This window comes from Nyctereutes procyonoides, unplaced genomic scaffold (assembly GCF_905146905.1).
Source record: "Nyctereutes procyonoides isolate TBG_1078 unplaced genomic scaffold, NYPRO_anot_genome, whole genome shotgun sequence".
NCBI classification, from domain to species: domain Eukaryota; kingdom Metazoa; phylum Chordata; class Mammalia; order Carnivora; family Canidae; genus Nyctereutes; species Nyctereutes procyonoides.
The window spans coordinates 56,815,121-56,842,173 of NW_026575049.1; the positions used below are offsets into that span (position 1 = coordinate 56,815,121).

Genomic DNA, 27,053 nt, shown 5'->3' on the forward strand with positions numbered 1-27,053 from the left:
ATATTTTGAGGGTTCTTTTATTAATTCATCACTGAATTTAGATATGACTTAGACTGCAACACGATACTTGGTGATCCAAATAAGTTTTTTAATATTGATATATTATAATATATTATAATATTGATGATAAGTGAATTAGCATATCAAAACATGCAAGGATATCTTATTTTTCTCACTAATAAACCAGTCCTATTATTAGGATTGTGAATTCTAGTATTGGCTTAGGTACGACACATAATCTTACACTGGACAAAATTTAAATATGCAACAGGTCCAGTACTTTCTGCTTTTAAAGAAAAGACAATGGTATCCAACATGACTGGAGAACCAGCATATGCATAGTTTTCTGGAATAGGTCTGGGTTTGTCAGTGCTACTTAGGAAGTGCCGGAAAATGTGGATGTCTCAAGGACAAATCTGATGTACCTTTTCCTACACAGTGATTTATTTTCTCACCCTAAAGTTCCCATGGTAAAAATGAAGGCAAAAACATACTTAACTTGTTTACATTTTTCATTACTGCTAGTGTTGTTCTCATTTTCTTTGATCAACATTCATGAATACTTACCTAGCTACCCCAGGCACTGAGCCACCCCTCCTCTGACTGGCACAGAACTGGCACTGAACATTGGTTAGATGCATGTCTTGTTGTTCTGAGATCCATCAGGGCATCCCCTCTCCAACCAGAACCTAAGTTCACTGAATGAAGAAACTCCTTCTCCTTGTTTTATACCCCAGCATTGACCCTACTGTGTCTACCACAAAAGAGGGATTCAGTAAACATTGAATTAATAAATGTGTAAATGAGAAAGCCTCGTATAATATTTTTGTTTATGTTTCGTGCCATCTTTATACATCTTTCCATATACATATAATATAGACACACTGGGTTTTTCATTGAAGACCATCATTCCAAATGCTCATAGAAAGTGTCAGTTTTTCAAAAAATAATAAATGCTCTTGGTCCACTTCAGGTGGGGGCTTCACCTCTAAAAGAGGAATTTTTGGAAGTGTTGGAAAATTGGAAACAATGATGTGTGTTTCTTATGGGCGAATGGAAGATCTAGTGTTCTCAGGAGCAGCTACTGGAGATATTTTTATTTGGAAAGATATTCTACTACTAAAGACAGTGAAAGCTCATGACGGGCCTGTGTTTGCTATGTATGCATTGGATAAGGTATGGTGTATCTTCATCATTAGTTTTCTAAGATTATAAATTAGTCTGAGGAAGGCCCACATTAGCAGGATGCTTGCTTGTCTCTAAAACCTGTCCAAACTGGGAAGTAATTGTCATGAATGGAGAAGAGTACAAATATTTTAAAAATTACTTTCATTTATAATTATTTATGTGCAGCTCCTCTTTTCATATTCATTTTTCCCAGCTCTTATCCCTGAGAACCCCTTAAGAAGGGTTGGGATAATGTACACACCCAGTAGCAGACGAGTCCTGAGAAATAGTTCAATGTTCTCTTCCTCCTTTGTACACAATAAGCAAAGACCTTAAAGTACCAAATGGTTCGATTATTGTCCCACTCAATATGGTTGAGGTTTAGCTGATAACCAGTGTAGACAGGTTCAGCTTTAACAAGAGTGTTAGAGTGAAGTCTTTTCTTTGCCAATATTAGTTTTTTTCCAGAGAAACAAAACCAATAGGATATGCATACACATAAACAAAAAAGAAATTATAAGGAATTGATTCATGTGGTTATGGAGACTACAAAGTCCTACTGTGTCATCTGCAAGCTTGTAGACCCTGGAAAGTTGGTGGTGTAATTGAGTGAGAGTCCAAAGGCCAGAGAACAGGGATGCCACTAGTGTACATCTCAGTATGAGGGTGGGAAAATATGAGATGTCCCAGCTCAATGAGTGAGACAGGACAGACAGGGATAAATTCCTCCTTCCTCTGCCTTTTGTTTTATTTAGGCTCTCAAAGAATTGGATGATGCTCACCCACAATGGGGAGGGCAGTCTACTTTATTGAGTCCACCAATTCAAATATGAATCTCATCTAGAAATACCCTCACAGACAAATCAGAAATAATATTTAATCAGAGCACCCTGTGATCAAGTTGACACAAAATTAATCACCACACCTGCTGTGTTTCCACTTAAGCTCTTCTTTGTCCTGCTCCATCCAGCTACCTTCCTGCCTTACAGTGTCGGTGTTTTCTAAAAAAAGATCACACTTGTTAAAATAACTTGTTCAACCACTTTACCAGAAAAATCCATTTTTTATTCACTGCCAACTTGCTGGTGGCACCAGTTTGTCTGTACTCTCTAACTTTTGAACTTAAGTATAAGCTGCCCAACACAGCTAACTCAGTCAAGCCTCATTTTACATTTACCTGTTCCCAGGGAAATATGCTGATCCCATTACAGAAGTAGATTCTTGTTATACGTGCAACTACAATGGCTGTTTTTGTGGTTAGGCTATTTTTTACTGGCAAATTTGTTTTGGATTAAGCTGTATGTTAGACAAAACTAACGTAGAAAGCAAAATTTATGTAGGTCTAGAAGTTGATGTGCTATAACTGGTTTAAACTCTCTCATTGCTTGGTTAAGTTAACCTGAAACATCATGGAAAATACAAGGATGTCACAATGTAATATGCCAGATTTGAATTTAATTTGGAGATTGAGTCTCCCCTCCAAATCTGTCATGAGAATACAGGTATTTAATGTAAAAAACTTCAAATATTATTTCCTTATGAACTTCATTGAAATAAAGGAAACTAAAAGTCTCCAAGGAAACAATGAATTACTTAGTATTTCTCATTTAAAGAAAAAGGATTTTCCTAAGAGCAGTTGGTATATATAATGTGCCTGGAAGGAAAACTAGAAAAGCCAGGAAATCATAAGCTCAGAATAAAAATAAGGATAGCTGTTTAGGAAAAACAAACAAAAAACAAGTTAAACATTTTACTTTCCAGGTTTTATAAAAATTAATTTGGATTTTAATTATTATGGTCATTGATGTCCATTGAACAAAATAGGATAGTTTTGTTACATGAATTGCCTAAGTTGCTCTTAAAAAATAATGATGTTTTTTCTCCTGGAAGTAAATATCTCATTTAAAAATACTTAATAATCCTTTTTAATTGTGATGTTAATTCCAGTTCATTCAGTAGAAATATCTGAGAAACCAGAAAGTCTGCCAGGCTTTCATGTTCCTTAGGCATCCACATTGAGGTGAGGGATTGGGTGCAGAAACAGCCATCCATGACCTAGGGTGCCAAGTGCCAACCAAATGTCTGAGGAGAGTGTAAAGAACACACATTGAGAATGTGCTTTATCTGCTAGAGAAGTAGGGGAGAGATGTTTCTAGGAAATATTATACTAATATTGTATTATCAGGTTTTTCAGTCTCCTATGCTTAGGAAGAAAACACAGACAAAGCTGCTTTTCCCAAGGGGGTCCTCTTTTGAGGCCAGATGGGTAACTTGTCATTTTGATGTGTATTTAATCTTTCCCATGTGTGCCTTCACAGGGTTTTGTAACAGGTGGAAAGGATGGAATTGTGGAACTCTGGGATGATATGTTTGAAAGATGCTTGAAGACTTACGCCATTAAAAGAGCAGCATTGTCAACCAGCTCAAAAGGTGCCACCCACTAATATGTAATAGAAATCCTTCTTTTCATAGGAATGGAAAAGATGGTACCAAAATTCTTGGACAGCCATTACTAAATCAGTTCGTTCTCCTTCTGCATTTAGACCTCTCACTCCTAGTAGAAATATCAAGGATGATTGCCTACTATCTAGTACTTTTGAACTACAGAGGCAGAATATATTATGATTATGAGGTTTTTTGTTGTTCTTGTTCTACTAAATACAATATTTGCAATATTAAATACAATATCCCCCCCCCCCCCAACACACAGGCTTGCTTTTGGAAGATAACCCTTCAATTCGTGCCATCACTTTGGGACATGGACATATTTTGGTGGGAACCAAAAATGGGGAGATCCTGGAAATTGATAAAAGCGGCCCAATGACACTACTCGTTCAGGTACTGTGTACGTATTCTAACGCACAGTTCCCATCAGAGCTGGGACTAGGGTGTGGCGAGGGGGCCGTTTAGTGTGTGTTGTTGAAGTAGGCCCTTAGTCTCAGGATCACATAACTGCTGTGTTAATGACCTATTGCCTTTTAACAAATTGCCAGCGGACTTAGGAGCTTAAAACAATACACATTTATTATGTTAAGGTTCCTCTGCATCAGGAGTCTGAGCATTGCTTAGCTAGGTCCTCTGCTTAAAGTTTTACAAAACTACAGTAAGGTCAGTGCTGCATTCTTATCTGAGGCTCACCCAAGGAAGGATCTGCCTCCAGGATCACTCAGGTTGTTGGCAAAATTCATGTCCCTGTGGTTGTAGGACTGAGGGCTGCATTTCTTGCTGGCTATTGGGCAAAGGCCACCTACAGCTGCTAGAGGCTGCTCACAGTTCCTCGCCACATGGGATTCCCTAGCATGGCTGCTTGCTTCCTTGAAGCCACACAGTCTTATGTGACATAATCTTATCAGATACATGTAATCATGAACATCCCACCTCTTTGCCCTATTTTATCGGTTGGCAAATAGATCATGCTATACTCAAAAGGAGGTGATTACACAGGAGTGAAAACCAGGACGACCATGAGGGTCACTTCACGAATGTGTCCACTAGTCTTCCCTTTGGCCACAATTATTACTGTCCCTACCACATGCAGAGTACATCCTCCCCACTCAGGGTCCCCAAGAGTGTTATCCCATCACAGTATCTGTTCAAAGTCCATGTCTCGATCAAGTCCAGATGTGGAGGAGGATCCTTAGGTATATTTCTTCTTGATCTGTCAATCTGTAAAACCATCAGGACAAATTATTTTCTCGACTCATACCAAATATACAAGTGTCTCCTTAGGTTTTTTTGCCTTGTTCTAGTTTCAGCCTCGATGCATATAAACACCTGAACTACTTCTTACACTCCCTCTCCCCTCAAGAGTTATATTCAAGTAAAATCACATTAAAATAAACATCAACAGAATCCTCAAAGAACAATGAAGTGATTAAAATCTCACTTGTGGGGGTGGGACTCCGTGGAGGTGATAGTCCCGTCCATTTTGGTGATGGACAAACCTTATTTATACATGGAAGAGGCTCGGGTAGTGTTGAGGGTGCAATTTCAGAAGGTGGAGTAAAAAGAATACACACTGATTATATAAGATTCAGGACTCCTGTGAGTCCAATGGAGAAGCTTCACCTCTTTCTCCTACAAACTTGCTATATTAGAGATGAACCCCCAAATCCCACTGAGAGTGGCTGTCTGATTTGCTACATCCTTGGGAACAGATCTGTATACCCACCATGGTTCACAACACTATGGGGTGTTAAAAATGCATGTGCCCAAGCTCCACTCAGGATATCCTGCGTAAGAATGTGTTTAAAAAAAGAATTCTTCGTTAAAAAAAAAAAAAAGAATTCTTCATTAAAAACAAACCTCAAAAACTCTGTAGCTGATCGTGCCAGGTGGCCAGGACTGAGAATACAGGTACAACCATGCAGTCGGACTTCTCTATTCTACAGCTGATTTTGAGTTTGTTGTTTTCCTCTAAATGAATTTCTTTGTCTTTCCGGTCATGACTATTTAATCTTATTGAAAAATGCTTATTTCTTTCTAATCCCCAAATGTTTGAGATTTTAACTTGTTTGCATACATGTTCTATTGCTAAAATTTTTTTCAGTTCCATACACTGATTTAAATAATAGAATAAGATTTAAGCTCTAAGTTTTCTAATTAAAAAAATATTATAATTGAGCTTAGTTCATTTCAATATGTTTTAAACTTGAAAATAAAAGCTTTTGACCTTTTCATTCTCTATAATTCTGTTCTTTCCCATATTTCTTTCGATTGTTCTAATAAAAGTAGCCACAGGTACTGTTTATTGAGCACCTACTGTGTGTCAGGCAGTACTGTTGTACAAAATTTATTTCTTCACAACAGATTTACTCAGTTGAAATTGTTTTTTAGATGAGGGACCAAAAGCCCGGTAAATTGCCCACCACCCTAGCCTAAGAACTGCCGAGCTGGGGCTCTGACCAAGGTTTGTCAGATAACAGAGCCTTTCCTCTTTCGCTCCACCAGGCTGTTCTCCAGATGTCTCTTAGCATGGAGACTGCCGGAGAGCCATATAGAAGGCATGGCCTCCTGGGCTATGGGCAGGCAGTAAAGCTGCTGGAACCTTTAGAAAAAATGTTGGTTACTGCCATCCTGTCTCCTCAGACTTGTACTGATCTTTTCTTCTCTGTCAACATCTCTCTTTCCTCTTCTTGTCTATCACTCATTTGCCATTTCCTCCTAAGCAAAACTAAGAAGTTCAATTGAATCAGCGTTAGTTGGGCTCCTGCTGAGATCAGCCCTGTGTCAAATGCTGTACACAAGTGGAATAGGGCTTCCTGTCCTTTTGGGGCTCACGGTCCTGCTCCAAGAGAGGATAGACACAGAGAGAAAGTTTAGGAACAGGTGGCGTGATTAAGACCATCCACTGTCCTGCTATGAGAAGATACGAGAACCACTTTGCCCGGTAGCATGGCAACTCAGTGTCATTTGGAATAAATTGCTTATTTTTTAAGAGAAGGAAGGGTGTGTTGGGGGATGAAATGAGTTCTGAAATTCCCATTGTATATTCTTTGAATATAATCAGCTCTCAGTTATGCAGCTATTTACTGCCAGCTTTATGGGTAGTCTGAAGGAAGGTAAGATTCCAAGCCCCTTCCTATACCACTCGAGATACGTCCAGCCTGTCTTGCTCATTGTCCACTCCTATGTTATACAGAAATTTGATCCTGTTAGATTTGGAAAATACCATGTTTAAGTCAGTATACAAGGCAGCGGTTTGAAAGGGTCTCAGAGCCACACATCTCCGTCCTCAGGCAAACTGCAAAAGGGACTTGGTCTGGGAAAGGGCTCCAAGCAGATCCACCCTGGGGAAAAATCAGAGTTGACACCTGATCCATTCTCTGACCATGACCTTTGGGGTGGGGGGCTTCTGAAAGAAAGAAAAGTAGAAATCTGGGGATGTACTTAATAGTGTAGTTAAATAAATAAATTCAAAGACAGTATCTCCATCCTTGGCCCTTCTCAGATATTTGAATGTCAGCTCTATTTGGAACTTTGTATCTTCTGCCAAATTACTGTTTTGCTCAAACAGTTTCCCTGTTCAACCAGAATCATCTAGTTTCTCATCAGAAAGCCACCTGTTCCCACAAGCATTCCAAGTACAAACACCTTTCCGATGCCTTTGTATAGTCTTTCTTTTTGCTTTATAAGCAAAGCCTCTTTCTAAGTAGCCACCAAGAGAAATTTGGTGAACAGTCTGGTCTGTTCTATTGTTTTGTGCACTAATCTATCCTTTACATTGTTTATTGAGTGATAAATTGTAGGAATTAGAGTAATTTTCTCCCTAATTGTTCACTTTCATCTCATAATTTCTAAGCCAGTTTAGGTGTGTTTGCGATAAGATACAGGTATATGGAATTGGTCCAATGTCTATTAAGCACTGTTGAGTTTCCTGATATTCACTGTACAGGATAATTTGTGAACAAACACTAAACCTGAGTTATTCCTAGGACACTTGATATGAAAACTGAGCTCTCTTTATTTTTGTTTGCCAAATGCTATGCAGTCAAAGAACTAATATTTAATTAAAGTAACAAGAATATCACTGTCTAATTCCTCTGACAGAGATGGGTGCTGCCTACATCTTTTAGAACGTGGGTTCATTCATAAAGGTGTTTTGTGTCATGATCAAGCTGTTTTACAAGTGCATGTGTCCCTTTAGATACTATGTTAGCTTGATATCAAGCCAGAGGATAAAATGCGGGTATTTTATTATTCACCCAGATGTTTCTAAAAGGAAAGATATTTGGCATCATATATACAAAACATGAGCAGCGAGTCTATGTTTTGCTTTAGCATCATGTAGGTCCAGCCTTAGATTCAAGTTCAGATGAAAATAATTATTCAGTGCATTCATTGTGGCTCAGGGAAGCTACACCGTGTGTTTATTCATATTTGAACCTGTTTAGGATACTCTCGGCTGGGTGTGCAGCACCGTGCAGCAGGAGGGCTAGCCAAGAAGCGTGAACTGAGTTGATATCACCTTGTTTCCCTTCCCGCAGGGACACATGGAAGGGGAAGTATGGGGGCTGGCTGCCCACCCTCTCCTGCCCATCTGTGCAACGGTGAGCGATGATAAAACGCTTCGGATCTGGGAATTATCTTCCCAGCACCGGATGCTGGCAGTACGAAAACTCAAAAAAGGTACACAATCTCACTTTACACATCTGTAAACATATTTGCCAACAACAGAATGTGTTGTGTTCATTCATTGACTAATGTTTACTGAGCGGGCCTGCTATGTGCCCCCACGTACGCTGGGTAACGGGAATTCAGTGTTTGTTGCTACAGATACAAATTCCAGAAAACTGGCCTGATCTATTATTTCCTCCATTTTTCTTGCATTGCACAGACATTTGCCACCGGGGGGCAATATGTCCTTCTTCTTCTCATGGAGAGCTGTGGGAGTCTGTTGAAACCTAGCAGCTTGTAAGGAAGGCTGTTTTCTCTTTATGCTAACAGTCTCTATAACTGATTTTATTATTGAAAATCATAAGTCAGTTTTATAGAACAATAAATAGTATCAGGAATTGAGTACATATGTATTTAATGCCCTTCACCACTAGAACAAACAGGTATACAAAGAAGTGCAAATTCAGCAAACATTTACTGAGTGGCTTCTGTATGTCAGGGACTGGGCATCCCAAGATCCCAGAGATGGACAAATTCAAACAGAGTGCCAGTAACAGATGGTCCATTCAAATAGGGCGATTTGAGAAGAGTCTAAAAATTGGGACCATTTGTTAAAGGGGGCAGAGAGGGTGTTGAGGAATGACCAGGGATAGTACAGCACCACACAGGTGGTAGCTACCAGGTACCTTCATCATCCCTGGGCCTGAAGGGGCAAGAGGAGAGAGCAGGGCTGGAACCCTGAAAGTGAGAGCCATGTGAGATGACAGGCCGGACCAGAGCTGGAACCCTTGGCCCAGGGATGCAGCCAGTGCCCAGTGACCCCACAAGGGAGGCAGCTAGGGGGGTACATACCCCAAATCCCTGTTCCCCCTTCCTTCCTCGCTCTCTTGAGTCTCCCATTTGTGATCCCCCTTGGCCAGACGCAGTCAGAAGCCAGAGGGCAAGGGAGGCCATAGATGCCATCCGCACAGGCCAGCGGAAGGCAAAGAGCAGGGCGGAGAGTGGCTGTGGAGAGACAAATGAAAGATGTCTGGCACCAGCACACTTGTGTGGAGGCTCAAGAGAAGGCCTGCTGCCAGGGACAGCTTCAGCGCGGAGAAGCCCGAGAACTGAGGCTCAGGGCGTTTGTGAGAGTTTGCAGGAAAGGATGAGATTGGGGTCTGATCCCCAGATATTTGTATGAGGCAGTTTTACACAGAGAGAGACATGGAGACTCTATGGCAGGGAATAAAATGACAAAAGATGTCAAGACAACAGGAACGGAGATGGTGGCTGGTCCTGTAGAGCCCGTGACTGCTAGCAGTCTGCGTTTGGTCTTCATGGGGACCTAAGGAGTAAGGCCGTTATTGTTACCACTTACAGATGAGGAGACTGAGGCACAGAGAACTAAGGCTGTTTGCCTGAAATTGCACAGCTGGTGGGTGATTGAAACTGAACTCAAAACCCGACAGGGTGGCTTCTGAGAGCACAGCTGTGGCACTGCCTAAGGCTACTTTTCTCCACCTTTTGCCTTTCCTTACAGTGGACTTGGGGCCTTAGTAAGCAGTGGGGCCGGGATTCAAACCCAGGTCTGACTCCGAAGCCCCGTACTCTTACCCACCACAAGACTGAATCATTTGACCACTGATTTATACCAGGAAAATTATACCAGGACCTCCTTGTGAGTGACTTCAACATCAGACATTGGACTTTATCCACCGGGTTGAAAATTAGTTCGAAAGAACAACTGCTCACATATCTTAGACGGAATGATCATTCAACCCCGTTTGTAGCGGTTGTCCTGGTGTAATTATTAATAGCTCTCCCTTCCATTCTGAGAAATGTCCTGGTTTGTACAACAAAGTGTACAGTTAACCTAATCTTGATGACTCTCCTCAAGGGCAGGCTTGTCTTTTGTTCTCTCGGCCCCAGCACCATGGATGACTCACAGTACATAAATAACTTGTTGCTAGCTGAGTGAATGAATGAAGATGTAATTTAGATAAGGCAATTTGAAGTTACTGGTAGCTTTCAGCACATCATCAACAGTGATGGAGGGGCGTGTGCGGAAGCTGAGTTGGGAATGCCTTAACGCAAGGCTGTGGGACTATCCCCATCCCTGGGGCTGTGCTCACCAAAGTCTTGACAATAAGAAGAGAGGGTGGGGCAGGGGAGGGTGAGGAATGTTCTTAAACAGGATTCCTACTGGACACCCACACACTACTGGACACCCACACACATAGAGTCCACACTCATTCAGAATGTCTCCCTGTGACCCTGCAAAACAGTGGAAAATACTGCTCATGTGGCACTGGCAGCCCATACTGTTTAGTTTAGTAGATTCCTTTTGAGAGAGTGTCATCCTTGACAGAAGAGGCAAGGTAAAATCTTTCTAGAATTATGCATTAGGATCCATGGATCAAAGACTTTGATCCATGGAGTGACAACAGTCTCACGAATTCCCTAAAGCAAGTTTTGTGTGTAAGGCATGATACCCAAAACACAGTTTCTAGAAAGTGAATTCCGGAATTCCCGTTCTTAAGTATCATCTCTTTTCTTGGGAACGAAGATACTGGTTTCACTAATCTTTCACTCCTTTCTACCATTCACTCCACGGATCTTTTGAAAATCCCAGCTATTCAAGTAGTTAAGAAATAAAAGGATAAAACTTAAAGAAGTAGAAAATGTTTTGTTTGATGGGTTGTTGTTGTTGTTATTGTTTTAGCATTCTGATCAATATCCTTGGGTTTGAAGGGAAGATATGTTCTAAATTACAAAGTTTTAGTTCTTCTCACAAATATATTAAAGACACAGTCCCGTGTCTATGCATAATGCACATGTGCAAATATCTCCCTCTCTTCATTGAGTTTGTTTGATAATAGAATCATGGTAACAACTGTTCTTTGTGGATCCTTTTGTAGGTGGAAGATGCTGTGCCTTCTCCCCTGATGGGAAAGCCTTAGCAGTTGGCTTAAATGATGGCAGTTTCCTGGTCGTAAATGCTGACACTGTTGAAGACATGGTCTCCTTCCATCACAGAAAAGAAATGATCTCTGATATTAAATTTTCAAAAGGTGAAGACTACAGCAGAAACTTTCTAGAATATGTTGGGACAAAAATTTGTAAGAGTGGACTATTTGAATACTTCCTTGACCTTTTCCCCATTTTGAACTAAGCTCCTGAAAGTAAATTTCTGTATAAAACATTTTGGTGTTAACTGCCCATTTTCTTTATAGATACAGGAAAATACCTTGCTGTGGCATCCCACGATAACTTTGTGGATATTTACAATGTACTTACAAGCAAACGGGTTGGCATCTGTAAAGGTGCTTCCAGTTACATTACACATATTGATTGGGACTCAAGAGGTAAAGTATATTGTGGCTTTTAAATTATAATTTTTGTTTTAAAAACATCAATATCTATTCATATATTGTTTCCAAATAGAATAGTTGAGTTTTAGAGAAGAACAGAATGGAGAACCTACAACAAATATAAATGACTGTAATTTTACAACCCAGGGGTACATGTTGTTAACATTTTGAGTAGTTTTTCTGTCTTATTACTAGTACTACAGCTATTACTATTAATTCAAGCCATTGAGTTTTAAGACCTTTGAAGATACAGGATGCCTTCACTTACCCTAGCGAGCCAGTCCTTCACCTTTGGGTTCAGCACTCTGTGTCCTTGCCTTGCATCTCCTCCTCCCCATTTTCCCTTTTCCTATCAATGTTCCACCTCCCAGAGAACTGCCCAAGAGGTCGCCACAATTTTCACCTTCCGACAGAGGTAGAGAGCTACATTCAGCTCACCTGAAATTACCCTGCTCTCCAAAACTCCCGGCCGACCCCCTACTTCCTCCAATAACAAATCTAGTTTCTACCATGTTTGAAGTATTAAAGCCAGAAAATCTGGATGATTCAGAAGTAAGACACAGTTCCTACAGTTCTCCACAAGAGTTTATAAGTTCATTGAAATACAGGCATCCAAATGGTAAGGTATGGAAACGAGAAGCAGTGAGTCACAGGAAAGTGGCATGCAGGGCCTCTGAATGGGCCATGTCAGCCTTAAGCACCCGGCGTGGAGCATGATTATGATAGGGTGGGTCACTTTTAGATCTCATCCCAGTAACTTGGCTGAAGTTAGAGTTTGGAGTAGGCATCTAGGAATGGGCAGCATCCCAGCTTTCAAAGTTTTAGTTGACTGTGATAGGAAAGCACCAAGCCCAATGGTGTTCAGAGGAAAGAGCTCACAAGGGAATCCATGGAGGAGGAAAGAGCTCACAAGGGAATCCATGGAGACTCATGGAAGCAATGTCCTTTGAGAGGGATCTTGAAAGATAAGTAGAAGTTCACCAGATGGTGAATTCTAGGATGAGCATTCCAGGCTCAGAAGGAATATGACATGTCAAGACAGGAGGTGGGAAGAACTGGGGAGATTAAGAAATAGTGAGTAATGTTGAGTGGCTGAGGGCACAAAGCTAGAGGAATGTGGAGAGATAGACCAGGACAGAATGCAAAGGAACCTTTAAGTCATGCTAGGGAGCTGAGCCCTGAACTTTATCCTGGCGGTATTAGGTAACTTTAAGGGATCTAGAGTGGGACATTCCCTGCCACCTTGGGGAGGACGAATAAGCCTGGAGTTGGGAAGCAACTAAAATCAGCCAGGAGAAAGAGGTGCTGAGGGCCTCAGCCAAAAAGAGATTATTTCAGAGTTGCCAGAATTTTGCTTCAAGTGTTTTTTGAAGTGCTAGCCATAGACAGACAGATCCTTCTGCTAGGTGGGTATGCATTTATGACTGTACTTGCTGCCCTAGAATATTTGGACTTTAACTGAGCCTTACAACCTGTAGGCGTTTTATGTAGCGCAATAGATAGACGAAAGTGTGCCATTTATTGTAAGGTGTAATTCCCAGCCAGGACAAAGGGAGATCAGATAAGTCCCTCTCACTTTCATGTCAGAGCCCTGCCAGACACAGGGCCAAGGGCCCCGGCTGGCATCCGTGAGCAGGGAGGACGCTGGTGGTCTGAGAGTCCTCTAGGAAGCAGTGAGGCCGAGGGGTAGAGGGAGACACTTGCTTTTCAGCACCACCCCCTTCCCCATTTTGGATGTTCTCTGCTTTATTGTTTAAAAAAAAAAAGTGCTTTCCCCCTGTGTAATCTCTTGCTAACATCCCTATTTATGCCATTGTGGGAGGAGGGTTTAAAACAGTCAGGGCCAGCCTTATGCATTCATAGAATAGAGTGTGGAGCATTTTGTTGGGAATCCAACACCCACACACTATGTGGCACAACATGTGAAATCCCACCATTACAGTGACCATTGGGGGTAGGCTACCCTCAACTATTATTTACATGTTATAATTATTTCCAAGAGAAAATGGGACATAGGAAGAATAAATTTCAGTTGGGAAGATTTATTTATACTAGTTTCAATTGTAAACACACACAAAATTTACCGTCTTAACCATTTTATTTATTGAAGTTCAATTTGCCAACATATAACACCCAGTGCTCATCCCGTCAAGTGCCCCCCCTCAGTGCCCGTCACCCAATCACCCCATCCCCCCACCCTTCTCCCCTTCCATTACCCCTTGTTCGTTTCCCAGAGTTAGGAGTCTCTCATGTTTTGCCACCCTCTCTAATTTTCCCCATGTTTAAATGTACAGTTCAGTGGCATTAGCTGCAACCATATTGTTGTGCAACCATCATCACCACCCTCCTCTGTAAATCGTCTTGTGAACCGACACTCTGTACCCATCAAACAGTAACTCCCCTCTTCCTGTTCTCCCAGCCCCCACTAACCTCCATTCTATTCTATGTCTCTGAGTTTGACTACTCTAGGTATCTCACGTAAGTGGAATCATATAGTATTCGGGTTTTTTTTAAAAAAAAGATTTTTTTCATTCATTTTAGAGAGGGAAAGAAAATGAGTGAGACGAGGGGCAGGCAGCAGGGGAGAATCTTTAGCAGACCCCCCCACTTCCCCCACCTCACCCTCCTTAACCCCCCCCCCCCCATTGCTGAACACAAAGCCCGAAGCAGAGCTGGATCTCAGGACCCTGAGATCATGACTCAAGCTGAAATCGAGTCAGATGCTCAACCAATTGAGTCACCCAGTGCCCCCAGTATTTTTTTTTGTAACTAATTTATTTCACCTAATATAATGTCCTCAAGATTAATCTGTATTGTAGCATGGGTCAGAATTTCCTTCCTTTTTAAAGCTGAATAATACTCCACTGTATATATAGACTACGTTTTGTTTATACGGTCATCCATCGACGGACACCTGGGTTGCTTCCAACTTCTAGTTATTATGAATAATGCTGCTATGACGTGGGTGTACTAGACTCTGCTTTTAATTATTTGGGGGTCTGTACCCAGAAGGGGAATTGCTCAATAAGATGGTGATTCTATTTTTAATTTTTTGAAGAACCACCATACTGTTTTCCACAGCAGCTGCACCACTTTACATTCTTACCAACAGGGCACAAGGGTTCCAGTTTCTCTACATCCTCACCAGTACTTGTTATTTTCTGGGGGCTTTTTTAGTGAGATCTTTTTCATAGTAGCCATCCTTATAGGTATGAGATGGTATCTTATTGTAATAGGTTCTTATTTGCATTTTGGGAAGTTTTCTTTTAATTCTGCAAATGTGTAGACCCTGTGTAAAATGCTAGGGGATATAAAGAGGTGTAAGTCTTAGATGGAAAGAGCACTTGGCCCGGATCAGTGGGTCGCAACCACGTAGATGCCTATGTGACAGTCTTTATAAAGGCCCTCAGTATGGAGCCATCACACCACTTCCATAATTCTGCTCTAGGCCAGCCTCTGTGATCCAGCTGGAGCTCAGGGTGATAGACAAGGTCCTGGGAGTAAGGAGGCTGAGGTCTTTGAAAAGCCTCCTCGTCTCTTGTCCTAGGCGGCCCCTTTGTTAGCTGAGAGCATCAGATCAAACGTTTTCTATGGACAGAAAGGAGAATAGAGTGTTTTCAGGGTGGGATTCTACTATCCAGAGAATAAGTGCAGGTAGGCCCGTGGATCTTCCCTGGTCTGATTCCAAGGTGATTGCTGTGACATGTGTGTCACATTGGTATGCCTGGGCTCGTGATACCCCAGTTCCCCAAATGCCTGACCTCAGCAATGTGCCATACTGCCTCAAGACCAACCTAGCTTTTCACGGTGGGGCCTCGAGGGTCTGGCAAGGGTAGAGAGCAGAATTCAGGAGCAGGATTCCGTTTCATTCCTTTGATCTTGTCAAAAATAGTGAACACATTTGCCAGAGCCAGCTGGCCCGTCAGTGGTGGGGGATGGTGGCAGTCAGCAGCCACTGCAGCCTTTTGTGTCCATGGCAACCACGGGTCCTAAGAAACCAAAAAGCGCATCAGGCTTTTGCAGAAATATCAGCTACCCCTGAATGAAAGCTCCTGTACAGAATGCTTAAGAAAGAAAAAAAAAAGGTGGTGAGAGAGAAAATATGGAAGAGTATTTTCTGGCTGATACTAGTTCGTTTCAAGAAACATCAGGATTGCAAGATTTTGACCAGTGAACAGTTTGGGTCATAATAGAACTCTCCTTGTCATTTTCATTGCAAGTGGTCTAATACATTTGGTACATTTAGTATGAATTTCGGGACTCTTCTTTTTGATTGTTTTATTTATCCCTGAGAGATGCAGAGAGAGGCAGAGACATAGGCAGAGGGAGAAGCAGGCTCCCTGTGGAGAACCTGATGCAGGACTCGATCCCAGGACCCTGAACTGAAGGCAGTTGCTTAACCACTGGGCCACCCAGCTGTGGGACTCCTCTAACTTGTAAATTATTTAGCAACAGGGATGATGGATGTGAATCATTTTGTGGATTATATAGCTCTATACACCTGCAGGGCGTGTGGTTTCCTCTATACCTGCTTATTAGCAAGGACATCTGGCTCTTCAGCTCTCTTCCTCCTTGTGAGTAGAGCTTTCTAAGTGAATAAAAATGTGCAGATTCTGAGAGCACAGGGTTATTGTTACTAAGGGGCAACTATACGTGGATTATACAGTTTTTTTGCTCTTTTCTTCTTTCCAAGCTTATAGGACAGAGCAGAAGGCAGCAGAAAAAAAGAGTGGTGACCTAAATATTTCCTCTGTGCTTAAAGAAAAGAGTAATAACCACAGTAAAGAATAGGGTAGGGGGAGGAATCACACCCATAATTCCACTTTCCTAACACAAGAATAGTTGCGGTTTTTAAAAAATTTCTTCATATCCTTGGCTGCAAGGAGCTCAGGCCCACTCAGCTTACATTTTTTTTAAACAATAATAAAGAATGAGCTTATTGGGAAGATTTGGGGATAGCTCGGAGAATCTAAAAGCAGGAAGCAGTGTCTCCTGAGGAACTGGCTTTAGGAATGAACCAGAAAACCAAACCGGCACCTCTCCCCTCTTCTCTCCTCTCCTGCTCCAAGGCAGATCATTTCATTGTCCACTGCTGTCATCACTCTGGTGTCTGCTTTTGGCCCCTCCCTCTGCGCAGGCAGCTTTCCTTATTCATTTGTTTGTGGTCCACTCAGTTGCCCCCAAATGCCACCCTCACTTCCAAAGTCCCCATCTCATCCCAGCAAGGCACCCACTGATTGGGTCTCCTAGATTCTAAGTTCCCAGGAGAGAGGATCCCATCTCCAGCCTGGCCCCTCCTGAGTCAGTGTCCTCCTCCAGAGGGCAAACACGACCACAGGAGTCCAGCCCCCGGCGGGGGGTGGTTCTTAGGGAAGGACATGAGTTAGGTTGGTACCCCATAGGCATTATGTGCAGTTGCAGCACTTCTGGTGCTTGACTCCTGTGTTTAGGGTGGTGGAAGGGGAGGAGGGTGTAGGGGGTGGGGGTGACTGGGTGGCAGGCACTGAGGTGGGCACTTGACGGGATGAGCTCTGGGTGTTATTCTGTATGTTGGCAAATTGAACACCAATAAGAAATTATTATTAAAATTTTTTTTCTAATCCTGCAGTCATGAAGTTCTTCACTAAACTGTTCTAATAATTTTGGGGTGTTCCTTAAGTAAAATATTGTCTTTGAAACTACGGTGCAAATTGTTAGGATTATCTGGAAATTACAGTTCTTTTTGAGTTCTCTTGCTATTTAGATGGCCAGAAGTCATCTAAAATTAGCCACTGAGTCAAAGGAGGTTTTCACTGAATCCTTTGATTCTTTTTCCAGATCATTTGTTATTTGCACTTCCTCTTGAGAATCCTAAAAAAATCCTTAAAAAAATATAGGTCTGTTTAATTCATTGGAAAAATACTGATTATTCATCTTCTTGTAATACCAAATAGCTGCAGCTAATTTAACTACCTTTTTTTTTTTCATTTATGTATGTTCAGCCACAAGTTCAGGGAAATGTACCCCTTTCAAAGGAAACTTCTTCAAATTCACTTGCTCCTCATGGCCAAGGCTTCTCATCACCATATTATAACCCAACAAATTAGGAACAATTAAGGTTTTTCAGTTACACAATTGGAGAGCCTTATTTTTAATTCATCACTGAGAAATAGTCTCCAGAAGATTAGCCAAACCAGATTGCTGAGCCAGGTGGTTGCCACCTAAGCATTAAAGAGCATGATAGGAGCCACAAAGTTCTTATTTTGGTATTACATTTGCAGGAAAGACATTTCAAGACTACTAGATATACAGGGTTATGGGGAAAAAGCAGGTGTAGAAATGGTATGATGTAAATATACACAGAATTATTTACAGATGAGATATTAGGACATTTGAGGTTTGCTTTGGAATTATCTGGTGAAGGCTCACAGAACAGGGTTGGCCATGTGCTAATAACTATTGAAGCTGAACATTTGGGCACATGGGGGTTCTTCATACTCTTCTTATTTCTACATGTGTTTGAAATGTTCTGTGATTTTAAAATGCTGAAAAATTACTAGAGTCTGTATCTTTTGAGTCATTTAAATTTCAAGCCATAAAGGATTAGTGAGGTGTTAAGAGGAGAATAAGAGTAGCTAATCTTCTTCAACATTAATCAAATTGAATCCAACATTTTAATTTTATATCAGACCGAAAGACCATTTTTGCTTAAAACTTTGTTTTGGGAAAATCTTGGATTTCTTTACACATTTTCAAATCAGGTAAGGGAGGAGGAGGAGTATTTATAGGTTGTTTTATGCATCCTTATCTTACAGTTTCTAAACTTTAAAGGACAAATTTAGAATTTTGGCCTGGGTAAGTGTGGATGCTTGCCACAACGTTCTCACTTCTGATGCCATAGTTCTTGCCAATGCAGTTTCCTTTTATTGCACACTTGTGCAACCAGGAAAACGAGCAAAATACCTAGATTTTGTCAAGCTTTTGAAAAATAGGTACTTCCTTGCAACAGAGTAAAACATAGCAGGCTTGATTCTTTTTGTTGTTGCTTTTAAAGATTTTATTTATTTGGGGCACCTGGGTGGCTCAAGTGGTTGAGCGTCTGCCTTCGGCTCAGGGCATGATCCTGAGGTCCTGGGATGGAGTCCCACATCGGGCTCCCTGCATGGAGCCTGCTTCTCCCTCTGCCTAAGGTCTCCGCCTTTCTCTCTGTGTCTCTCCTGAATAAATAAAATCTTTAAAAAGAGATTTTTATTTATTTATAACAGAGAGACTGACAGAGCACGAGTCGGGGTGGGGTGAGGGCAGGAATCCGGCAGAGGGAGAGGGAGAAGCAGACTCCCCACTGAGCAGGGAGCTAATGAGGGGCTCTATCCCAGGACCCTGGGATCATGACCTGAGCCAAAGGCAGACGCTTAACCAACTGAGCACCCAGGCACCCAAGCAGGCTCGATTCTATGAAGGATGTGCAAGGTCGGATCTGATGAGGTCCACATAAACAAACTCCTGCCTTCAGGGTTTATACCATGCCATGTAATTGCCTTTACGTGAACTTTGGGAGAACTCATGATTTAGTTGCTCAATTTATGAGACTGATTAAAATGAATCAAAATAGTTGCAACCATGCTTATCTCTTTATAATAGGAAGATCAATGCAGATGTAAATTGTCTCTCTATTCCATTCTCTCATCCCAGGAAAATTACTGCAAGTTAATTCGGGTGCCAAAGAACAACTCTTTTTTGAAGCTCCAAGAGGCAAACGGCATGTAATCAGACCTTCAGAGGTAATAGTCATGCACAGAGCTTTTAAAAAAAGTGTTTCATGAAGATTTAATATGTGCATTTTAAATAAAAACCTGTCAATCATTATCCACCGGTATGGGTTATATTCAGTGTACCTTTAAGCTTGCTTATTTCTTAACTCTTACTGCTTAGTCTGGTTCCCCACATCCTGAGAACCTGCCGATTCCCAGCACTGCTGATACAGCATCATGCATTCAGCCTTCAGCTGCTTCCTTTTTCTCTGTTGGAAGACAGTGACAAAGCTAACAGCCTGGATGCCACATATTACTTCTTCCAATGGACATGCCCTGTCCTTTTGTGCAAAGCTTTCTGGGAACAGAAAGTTTTTTTTTTTTTTTTTTTGAACAGAAAGTTTTGAAACTTGCCTTCTCACTCTTTACTATTTACTGTAACAATATCTTCCGCAACAACAGGGAGAGAAATTACTTTTCAAAACCAAACCCGTCTACAGCTTGACCATCCACTTATATCAAACTCTTTGCCTTTTTCCTGTTTTCCTCATGTCATATCCTTCATCATTGTTTTTTAATTGTTGAAGGCAAAGCCTATATTCAATTTTGGAATCCTTGAACCTTTCTAAAGGTTCAGCTGCTCTTGTGTGCAAGTGCCTCTTTCAGGGTCTGCAGGGTACTTTCACAGAGGGAACGATGGCCATCAGGTAATTGGCTGATTGAACACTAAGAACCTCCTCTTAGCCCCAGGAGACAACCCAACTCCTTTATTTGCTACATAACCTTTGATGAAAGGAAAGGAAATCTTGCTTCCTGAGAGGGAAAGGGTCGGCGGGTACATTGCTGAGGGATGAGCATCTCCCTCTCTCTACTTCAGTTCGCAGGTAATAGAAACCATCCTATCATTGCAAAGTGCTCCTAGGGACACTGGGACATGTGCCCATTCATGTTTTCATGGTTTCTAAGAAGTATTTATGCAGTACATAAGAAACAGAAGTTATAGACGATGGCATTATAGTCCTGGAAACTGTTTCCTGATCATTTGCTCTCACTCCCAGATTCTGATTTATTTATCTCTGATCAGTTGTCATTTTAACTTTTTAAAAGACACTTCTGAAGCCTTGGGTAAGAAATATTTTAAATTATGTCATTTGTTCCCTGGATACTTGGTGAATGTTCTGGGCAGTTCATATGCCTATACTTTTGTCTTCAGAACAGCCTCATGTGATGGTTGTCAGTCCCGTTTTACAGATAGGGGGACTAAGGCTCTAGGAGAATAAGAGAACCATGGGTGTGGTCCCAGTCGTGAGGGGTCTTTGTGTAGCTCAGCAGCCTAGGCCCCGGGGCCTCTTGGATTTCTCCTGTGTGTTTAAGCATCATTTTACATCACTTCATCTGTATTTTCCCTTCATGTTCTGATGCCCCAAAATAAGTATCCTAAAATAAAATTCAGTCTAACCAATTGGTGGAGGGGGAATGATGCCAAGTGGGGACCGGTGAGCAATTGCTATATAAGAAGGCTATGAACAAGAGGGAAATTCATGTTCTAAGGCTTCTGTTGCTCTGTGGTACACAGTTGGTATTCCGGAGGCCGACCTCTGCTGCTGCTGTCTGGGGAGGCTATCCAGCTGGTGTTTCTGTGGCTGGGTCCCCCTGGTCTTGCACTGGAGAGGGCACTGGAGAGGCAGCTCAGCATTTCCATCAACAGTATTATCAGGCCCTTCTGCTGCATATGAAGGATTTGGGAAATCTTCTTTTCAAAAAAGTTTATTATTTTTAAACAGTCATGGGGAAACTAATACAAAGCTTACTCAGCAAATTGTTAGGTATGACACATATTAAAATGTCTGTTTAAACCCATCTGACACAGCTCAGGGCAGTTAAAGCGACACTAAAGTGGCCACCTCTCTCAAGCTCGCTTCCCCTCTGCCTCCTAAGCTGGCTGTGACTTAAATGGCTCACCTCTCTGGGCTTCGGTCCCTTCCCCTGGAAAGTCATGGTGGTAATGATATATCTGCCCAAGGTGAGGTGCTGTGGAAAAGACCCTACTCCCATCTCAGTTCTAGGACTTTTAGCAAGTTTACCCCTTTGGGGTTTCATGGGTTACAGGAGCCCTTCTTAGTGTTCCATTTTCAATGCAGTTTCCATTGCAAATAGCAACTTAGGTACCTGCTTAGGGACCACAGTGTCCAGATCTGGCCAAGGGTGACCTGCTAGGGTGACCACAGGGTGATCAGCCACAGATCTCCCTCCTTTGGTGCCTCAATCATGAGGCTGGGGAGAGTGCCACACAGGGCACTGGCCCTGAGGGTGGGGGTGGGGTCTCAGAAGTGGGATCTGCAGCCTAGAGAGGAGTCAGTGGCCAGAAAGCCTGCTTGTGGAACCAGCAGGAATGGTTTCCTTCTTCTCTTCCTGCCAAGGCCAGTGTAAGCCACCTCAGGTCACCTCAGTCTGTGGTCCTGCCTGAGGCACCCCTAATCACCAGGGCCAGCACGGCTCTTTGGTTCCAATTCTTTGCAGTCCAGGAAGGAACACAGAACATTAAATGAGGAGAAATTTGAGTCATTAAAACATGCCTAACGCTTCCCCATGTTGTCACTGAAACCCTAGCAGCGTCTTTATCTTGTCGTTTCTCTGTAATGCTAAGATGTACCAGCAGATCACATCCCTCAGGAAAATCTAATACGCAGGGAGGTTACTATTGTTTATTTTAAAAAGAAAAGCCTAAAAAAATTAATAAATAAAATAAAAAATAAATAAAAAGGAAAGCCTAGATTATAACAGGATTTAACCAATACGAATTTTAAATCTTCCGTCCATGAATTTTAGACAAAATACTTTTCAAGGATAAGTATATATTCATGGCAATGCAGTATGAACAGCTCTTCAGATGTTTAATAATAATAATCTCTCTGTAGCATACAGGATATTAAGGTATATATATATATAATATTAAGGTATATAATAATAATAATAATCTCTCTGTAGCATACAGGATATTAAGGTAGCTGCACAATCTTATTACTCATTCCTTCTAGAAAGCAGTTCTTCAAAACAAAAGTTGTATCTGTGACTTAAAAATATTTTGCTCACAGATTAGCCTCACTGATCAAAGTAGCTCAGTGGTTCTCACTTGGGAGCAATTTTGCCCCCTCCTGCAGGGACATTTGCCCCTGTCTGGAGACAACCTGGGGAGGAGAACTACTGGCATCCAGTGGGTAGAGGAGAGGAGTGAGCTCAAGTACTACCGTGCACAGGACAGTCCCTGACACCAGAGAATCACTGGGCCTGAGATGTTAATAGCACTGACACTGAGAAACCCTGGTCTAGTTTATGGCTTCAACGATGGCAAATACCTAGAGAAGAATGAAAAAACTTTCTTCTTATCAGATTTCCAGAATTCCAAAATGTTGATTTTATCAGTAGAAAAATAGATGGCTATCTTGACTGTAGTGTTCATTGAGATAATGCTTATGCCACTCAAATGCAGCTTAGCACTTCCACACCTCAGATCACAGCACAAATGCTTGAGGTTGGTAAAGTCATCAGTTAGAATGACTCAGCTTCATATCGTTTCTTTAAAAAAAAATAAAATTCAAAAAAAAGATCACACGGCATAAGGAACGTAGTCAGTGGTATTGTCATAGAGTTGTATGGTGGCACATGGCAGTCACACTTGCGCTGAGCATAGCTTAATGAATGCATGGAGTTGTCCACTCACTGTGCTGTACACCTGAAACTAATGTAACATTGCGTGCCAACTGTGCTTCAATTAAAAAATTTTCCAGGCTGTATGAAAATATATTCATTTTCTTTCCTTCTTTTTCAGATTGAGAAGATAGAGTGGGACACATGGACATGTGTCCTAGGGCCCACCTGTGAGGGAATCTGGCCCGCGCATAGTGATGTGACCGATGTCAATGCTGCCAGTCTGACCAAAGACTGTTCCCTCCTAGCCACTGGAGATGATTTTGGTTTTGTTAAGCTTTTCTCCTATCCTGTCAAGGTAATACTGCATGTTTATTTATATGTACTTGCTCAACCTCATTAATAACCTAAAATCTATGTTTTGTATCTAAGTGGATTGTTTTTGTTTTTGTTTTTGTTTTTTGGTACTAAGTGGATTGTTTTTGTTTGTTTTTTTTTCTAAGTGGATTTTCAAATATTGAAGGCATAAGCAGTCAGTAATGTCACCGGCAGCCCTCTTGTTATGTATGCCGTCTAAACACCTCATGACTTGTTTACTGTCGAGGTCTGACTCTTGTCCTCATGGTCTGGAATTCCTCCTGGAAAGGCCTTCAGTGGCCATCAAATCCAACATCTCACCAACCATGGAGGAGGAATTTCTCTACAGTGTCTTGGGCCAGTGCCCTTCCCGCACATACTAGCATACTCCAGAGAGGAGGGATGCACTACCTCACAAAGTAGCCCAATTCATCTTTAAATAGTTCATCTGTCAAAATATTCTGCTGTATTTTCAGCTCAGAGCTGAAATTTCTTCTCGTTAGCCAAAGTTCTGCCTTCTGAACCATCACCACATAACCATGGTCCTCCAACAGCCTTCATATGGAGGAAAATAGTATGTAACTCCCCAAAACCTCATTTTCCTCAGCCTAAATGTGTCCGGTTCTTTAGCCATCTCCCACAGGACATGGTTTCCAGCTGCCCCTGCCTCTGAGCACGCTCTGTGTTATCAATTCCTTTCCAAACTGTCTCTTCTGAAATAGAATTCACCACTTGGGATGTTGACCAGCTCAGGCTCAAGTTGGGACACTTACCTTCTTTGGATGTTCTATTTGGATTAAATCAAACTAAAATGTTACCAACTTTTTGAGCTGCCACACTATACAACTGAATCACAGATCGCTTTCCAAAAAAAAAAAAAATGTTCAGGTTATCCCTCATCTTATATGTACACCACTGATTTTCTAAAATTTGAACTTACAGAACTTTCTACTTGTACCCAATAAGATTCATCTTACTACACCTCATGATGATAACCTATCAACCTGTCAACATCTTTTAAATACCTTTTCAAAATACTTTTCTTTCCAGATCACATTATCTTCTCATTCCACAAGTGGAGGTTTTAAATCATGGGAAGAAAAGAAGAGAGACTAGCACAACCAAACAGCACTGCCAGGAGCCTCATTCATTTTGATATTTGGTTTATTGATGTACACATCGAGTTAGAGTTCTTCAGTCAGTGACAGACATTGACATTTACCTGATTGTGCTAACACCGAGCCCACATTTCTAACTCTAGCCCAGTGATACATCATTAATGGCTTGGAAAATAGCATGCTAAAAGCCACATGAACTCTATCTCTGGTATCCTTCATCTCTCCTTCTAATAAACCAATCGGTAAAAGATAGGTAGGTCATAGTGAACCCCCGTCACTGCCTAGTGACCATTACTTCCTTTTCCAAGTGCTTATTGACCTTTTGTGTAATAATTCACCTTAGAATTTTCCAGGGATTGCATCAACTCATGAACCAATATTTGCCAGAGTCTACTTGTTTCCCTTTTTGATACAGGAACTTTTTATGTTTGATGCCAGGTCTCCTGGTTTCTAAACTCCCCAGCTGTTACTGACCTTACTTCTAAGGTCACACCACAAGTACCTGTATGTAAGCCCATACCTCTGTTTTGCCCTTTCTGGTTTGAAGAGCATTTTATGTATAGAGGAGATAAGTAAATCTGTTTTTTGCTATTAAATAAATCATCAATCTAGGAAGTGTTCCTAACTTTTGTCTATTTTTCCTAGCCCTAAATATATCTTTAAATTCCTTTCCAGTTGTCTTAGTTTTTTACTTCAGCATTCCTGAAACTATATTAAAGTTGTCTGTGCGAGACTTTTGTATTCATCCTTGGTTATCTGCTCCTGCATCACATGTACACTTCATACCTGAACACACCAGTTCTCTCAGCAGCAACTTGGATTTCTTTAAGTGCCTTCCTCTTTGATTTTTCACTTGTTAATATCCTGTCAGATTATTATTTTTGTAGTTTTTTCCTAAGATACACTTCTGAATATGTCCAGTGTTCCCGTCATTATCCATCCCAAATTCCAAAACCACCTAGTAGCCTTCCCCCAGTGATTGATCACTTCACCATCACTTACTAGCCCTGCTTCCTATTTTCTCAGAGTTCATTTCTCTTTGGCACTTTTCCTTCCTACTTCTACATTTTTTGAAATGACCTTGCCCACAGGACAAGTCAGAAAGTTAGTGATACTTGGTTTTATTAGACAGGTTGTGGCAGTTCTTTAGATGGCTAAATTTCCCATGTATCGCGCTCCTGAGCTACATACATTTGCTCTTGGTCTTGGGAATTCATCTCCGCATCCCCAGCCTACCCAGATGGGCTGCTTATAGCAGAAATTTCAAGCTGTGGTACTACAATTCCCGAGTTCCAAGGAGGTTCCTCAGGGACAACCCTAGGAAACAAGGTAGGGACCAACTGAAGGGGCTCTGGGGCCCAACCCCTGGTTTAACCAGAGTCACTCTGTTTCTGTGTAAGATTTTGTCTAACGTTTTGTTATGAAAATTTTCAAACATACAGATAAGGCAAAAGAATGATACAGTGAACCCCTGGAACCCCACCACCTAGATCCTACATATAATTCAAAGTAAACTGTAGATATCAGGATACTTACCCCTAAATGTTGCAACATGCCTGTCATCACCTATAGTTCAGCATTTGCTTATGACGTTTTTTAAGTAAAATTGTATATCGTTGAAATACACAAATTTTTTGAGATTCCTTTTGATGAACACTGACAAATGTACATGATCCAGACATCTATCAAGATACAGACCACTATCATCATCCTAGGAAGTTTCCTCATGCTAACTTTCGGGTCAGTCTCCAACCCTGTTCTCACATGAAAAGACTATTCCATTGTTTTTCCCCATAGATAAGTTTCACCTGTTCCAGAACTTCATATAAATGGAATGATCAAGTAGGTACTGTTTTGTGTCTGGCTTCTTTCACTCGGATGTTTCTGAAATTCCTCCTTGCTGTTCTGTGTAATAATAGTCTGTTCCTTTTTATAGCTGAGTGGAATTCGATTGTATGGATAGAACGGAGTTTGTTTATCCACATGGCTATCAACGGGCACATGCTTTCCCAGTGTTTGGTTGTAATAAAGCTTCTATCAAGATCTTTTGGACAAATCTTTGTGGACATGTTTTCTCCCTTTTATGTAAATACACATACAAGTGGAATTTCTGGGTCATAGGGGGAAATATATGTTTAACTTTTTAAGGAACTGCCAGACCTTTTTCCTAAGTGGTTGAATCATTCTACATTCTCATAGAGAAGGTAAGAGAGTCCCAGTTGCCAACATTCAGTGTTGTCAGACCTCAAAATTTAGCTGTCCTGGGGAAGCAGATAATATCTCGTTGTGCTTGTAATTTTTGTTTCCCTGATGACTAGTGATGCTCAGCACTTCTTTGTTTCCTTGTTGACCATTTATGAAGTGTTTGTACAAATCTTTTGTCCACTATTTTAAGTTGGATGATATCTCTTTATATTCTTGAGTTCTACTATGTAAGATTTGGTTGAAGAAACAGTTTCGTAATTTAAAAACCTTTGAAAACCACTGGTCAGTGTAAACTGCTTTGATAGTATCACTTCTGGGACATCTGGGTGGCTCAGTGGTTGAGCACCCCCCTTCAGCTT

At 41.4% G+C, this 27,053-nt stretch overlaps 1 protein-coding gene across 1 annotated transcript in view; it reads left to right on the forward strand.

The window, feature by feature from the left end:
• EML6 (EMAP like 6) overlaps positions 1-27,053 on the forward strand; it is a 265,284-nt gene that overhangs the window by 190,922 nt on the left and 47,309 nt on the right. Inside the window, exons 18-25 of the mRNA XM_055328998.1 lie at positions 974-1,176; positions 3,486-3,597; positions 3,878-4,005; positions 8,154-8,295; positions 11,184-11,336; positions 11,499-11,630; positions 19,308-19,396; positions 23,196-23,372. Of these exons, the coding sequence (XP_055184973.1) occupies positions 974-1,176; positions 3,486-3,597; positions 3,878-4,005; positions 8,154-8,295; positions 11,184-11,336; positions 11,499-11,630; positions 19,308-19,396; positions 23,196-23,372 (1,136 nt within the window). The remainder of the gene's footprint in view (positions 1-973; positions 1,177-3,485; positions 3,598-3,877; positions 4,006-8,153; positions 8,296-11,183; positions 11,337-11,498; positions 11,631-19,307; positions 19,397-23,195; positions 23,373-27,053) is intronic.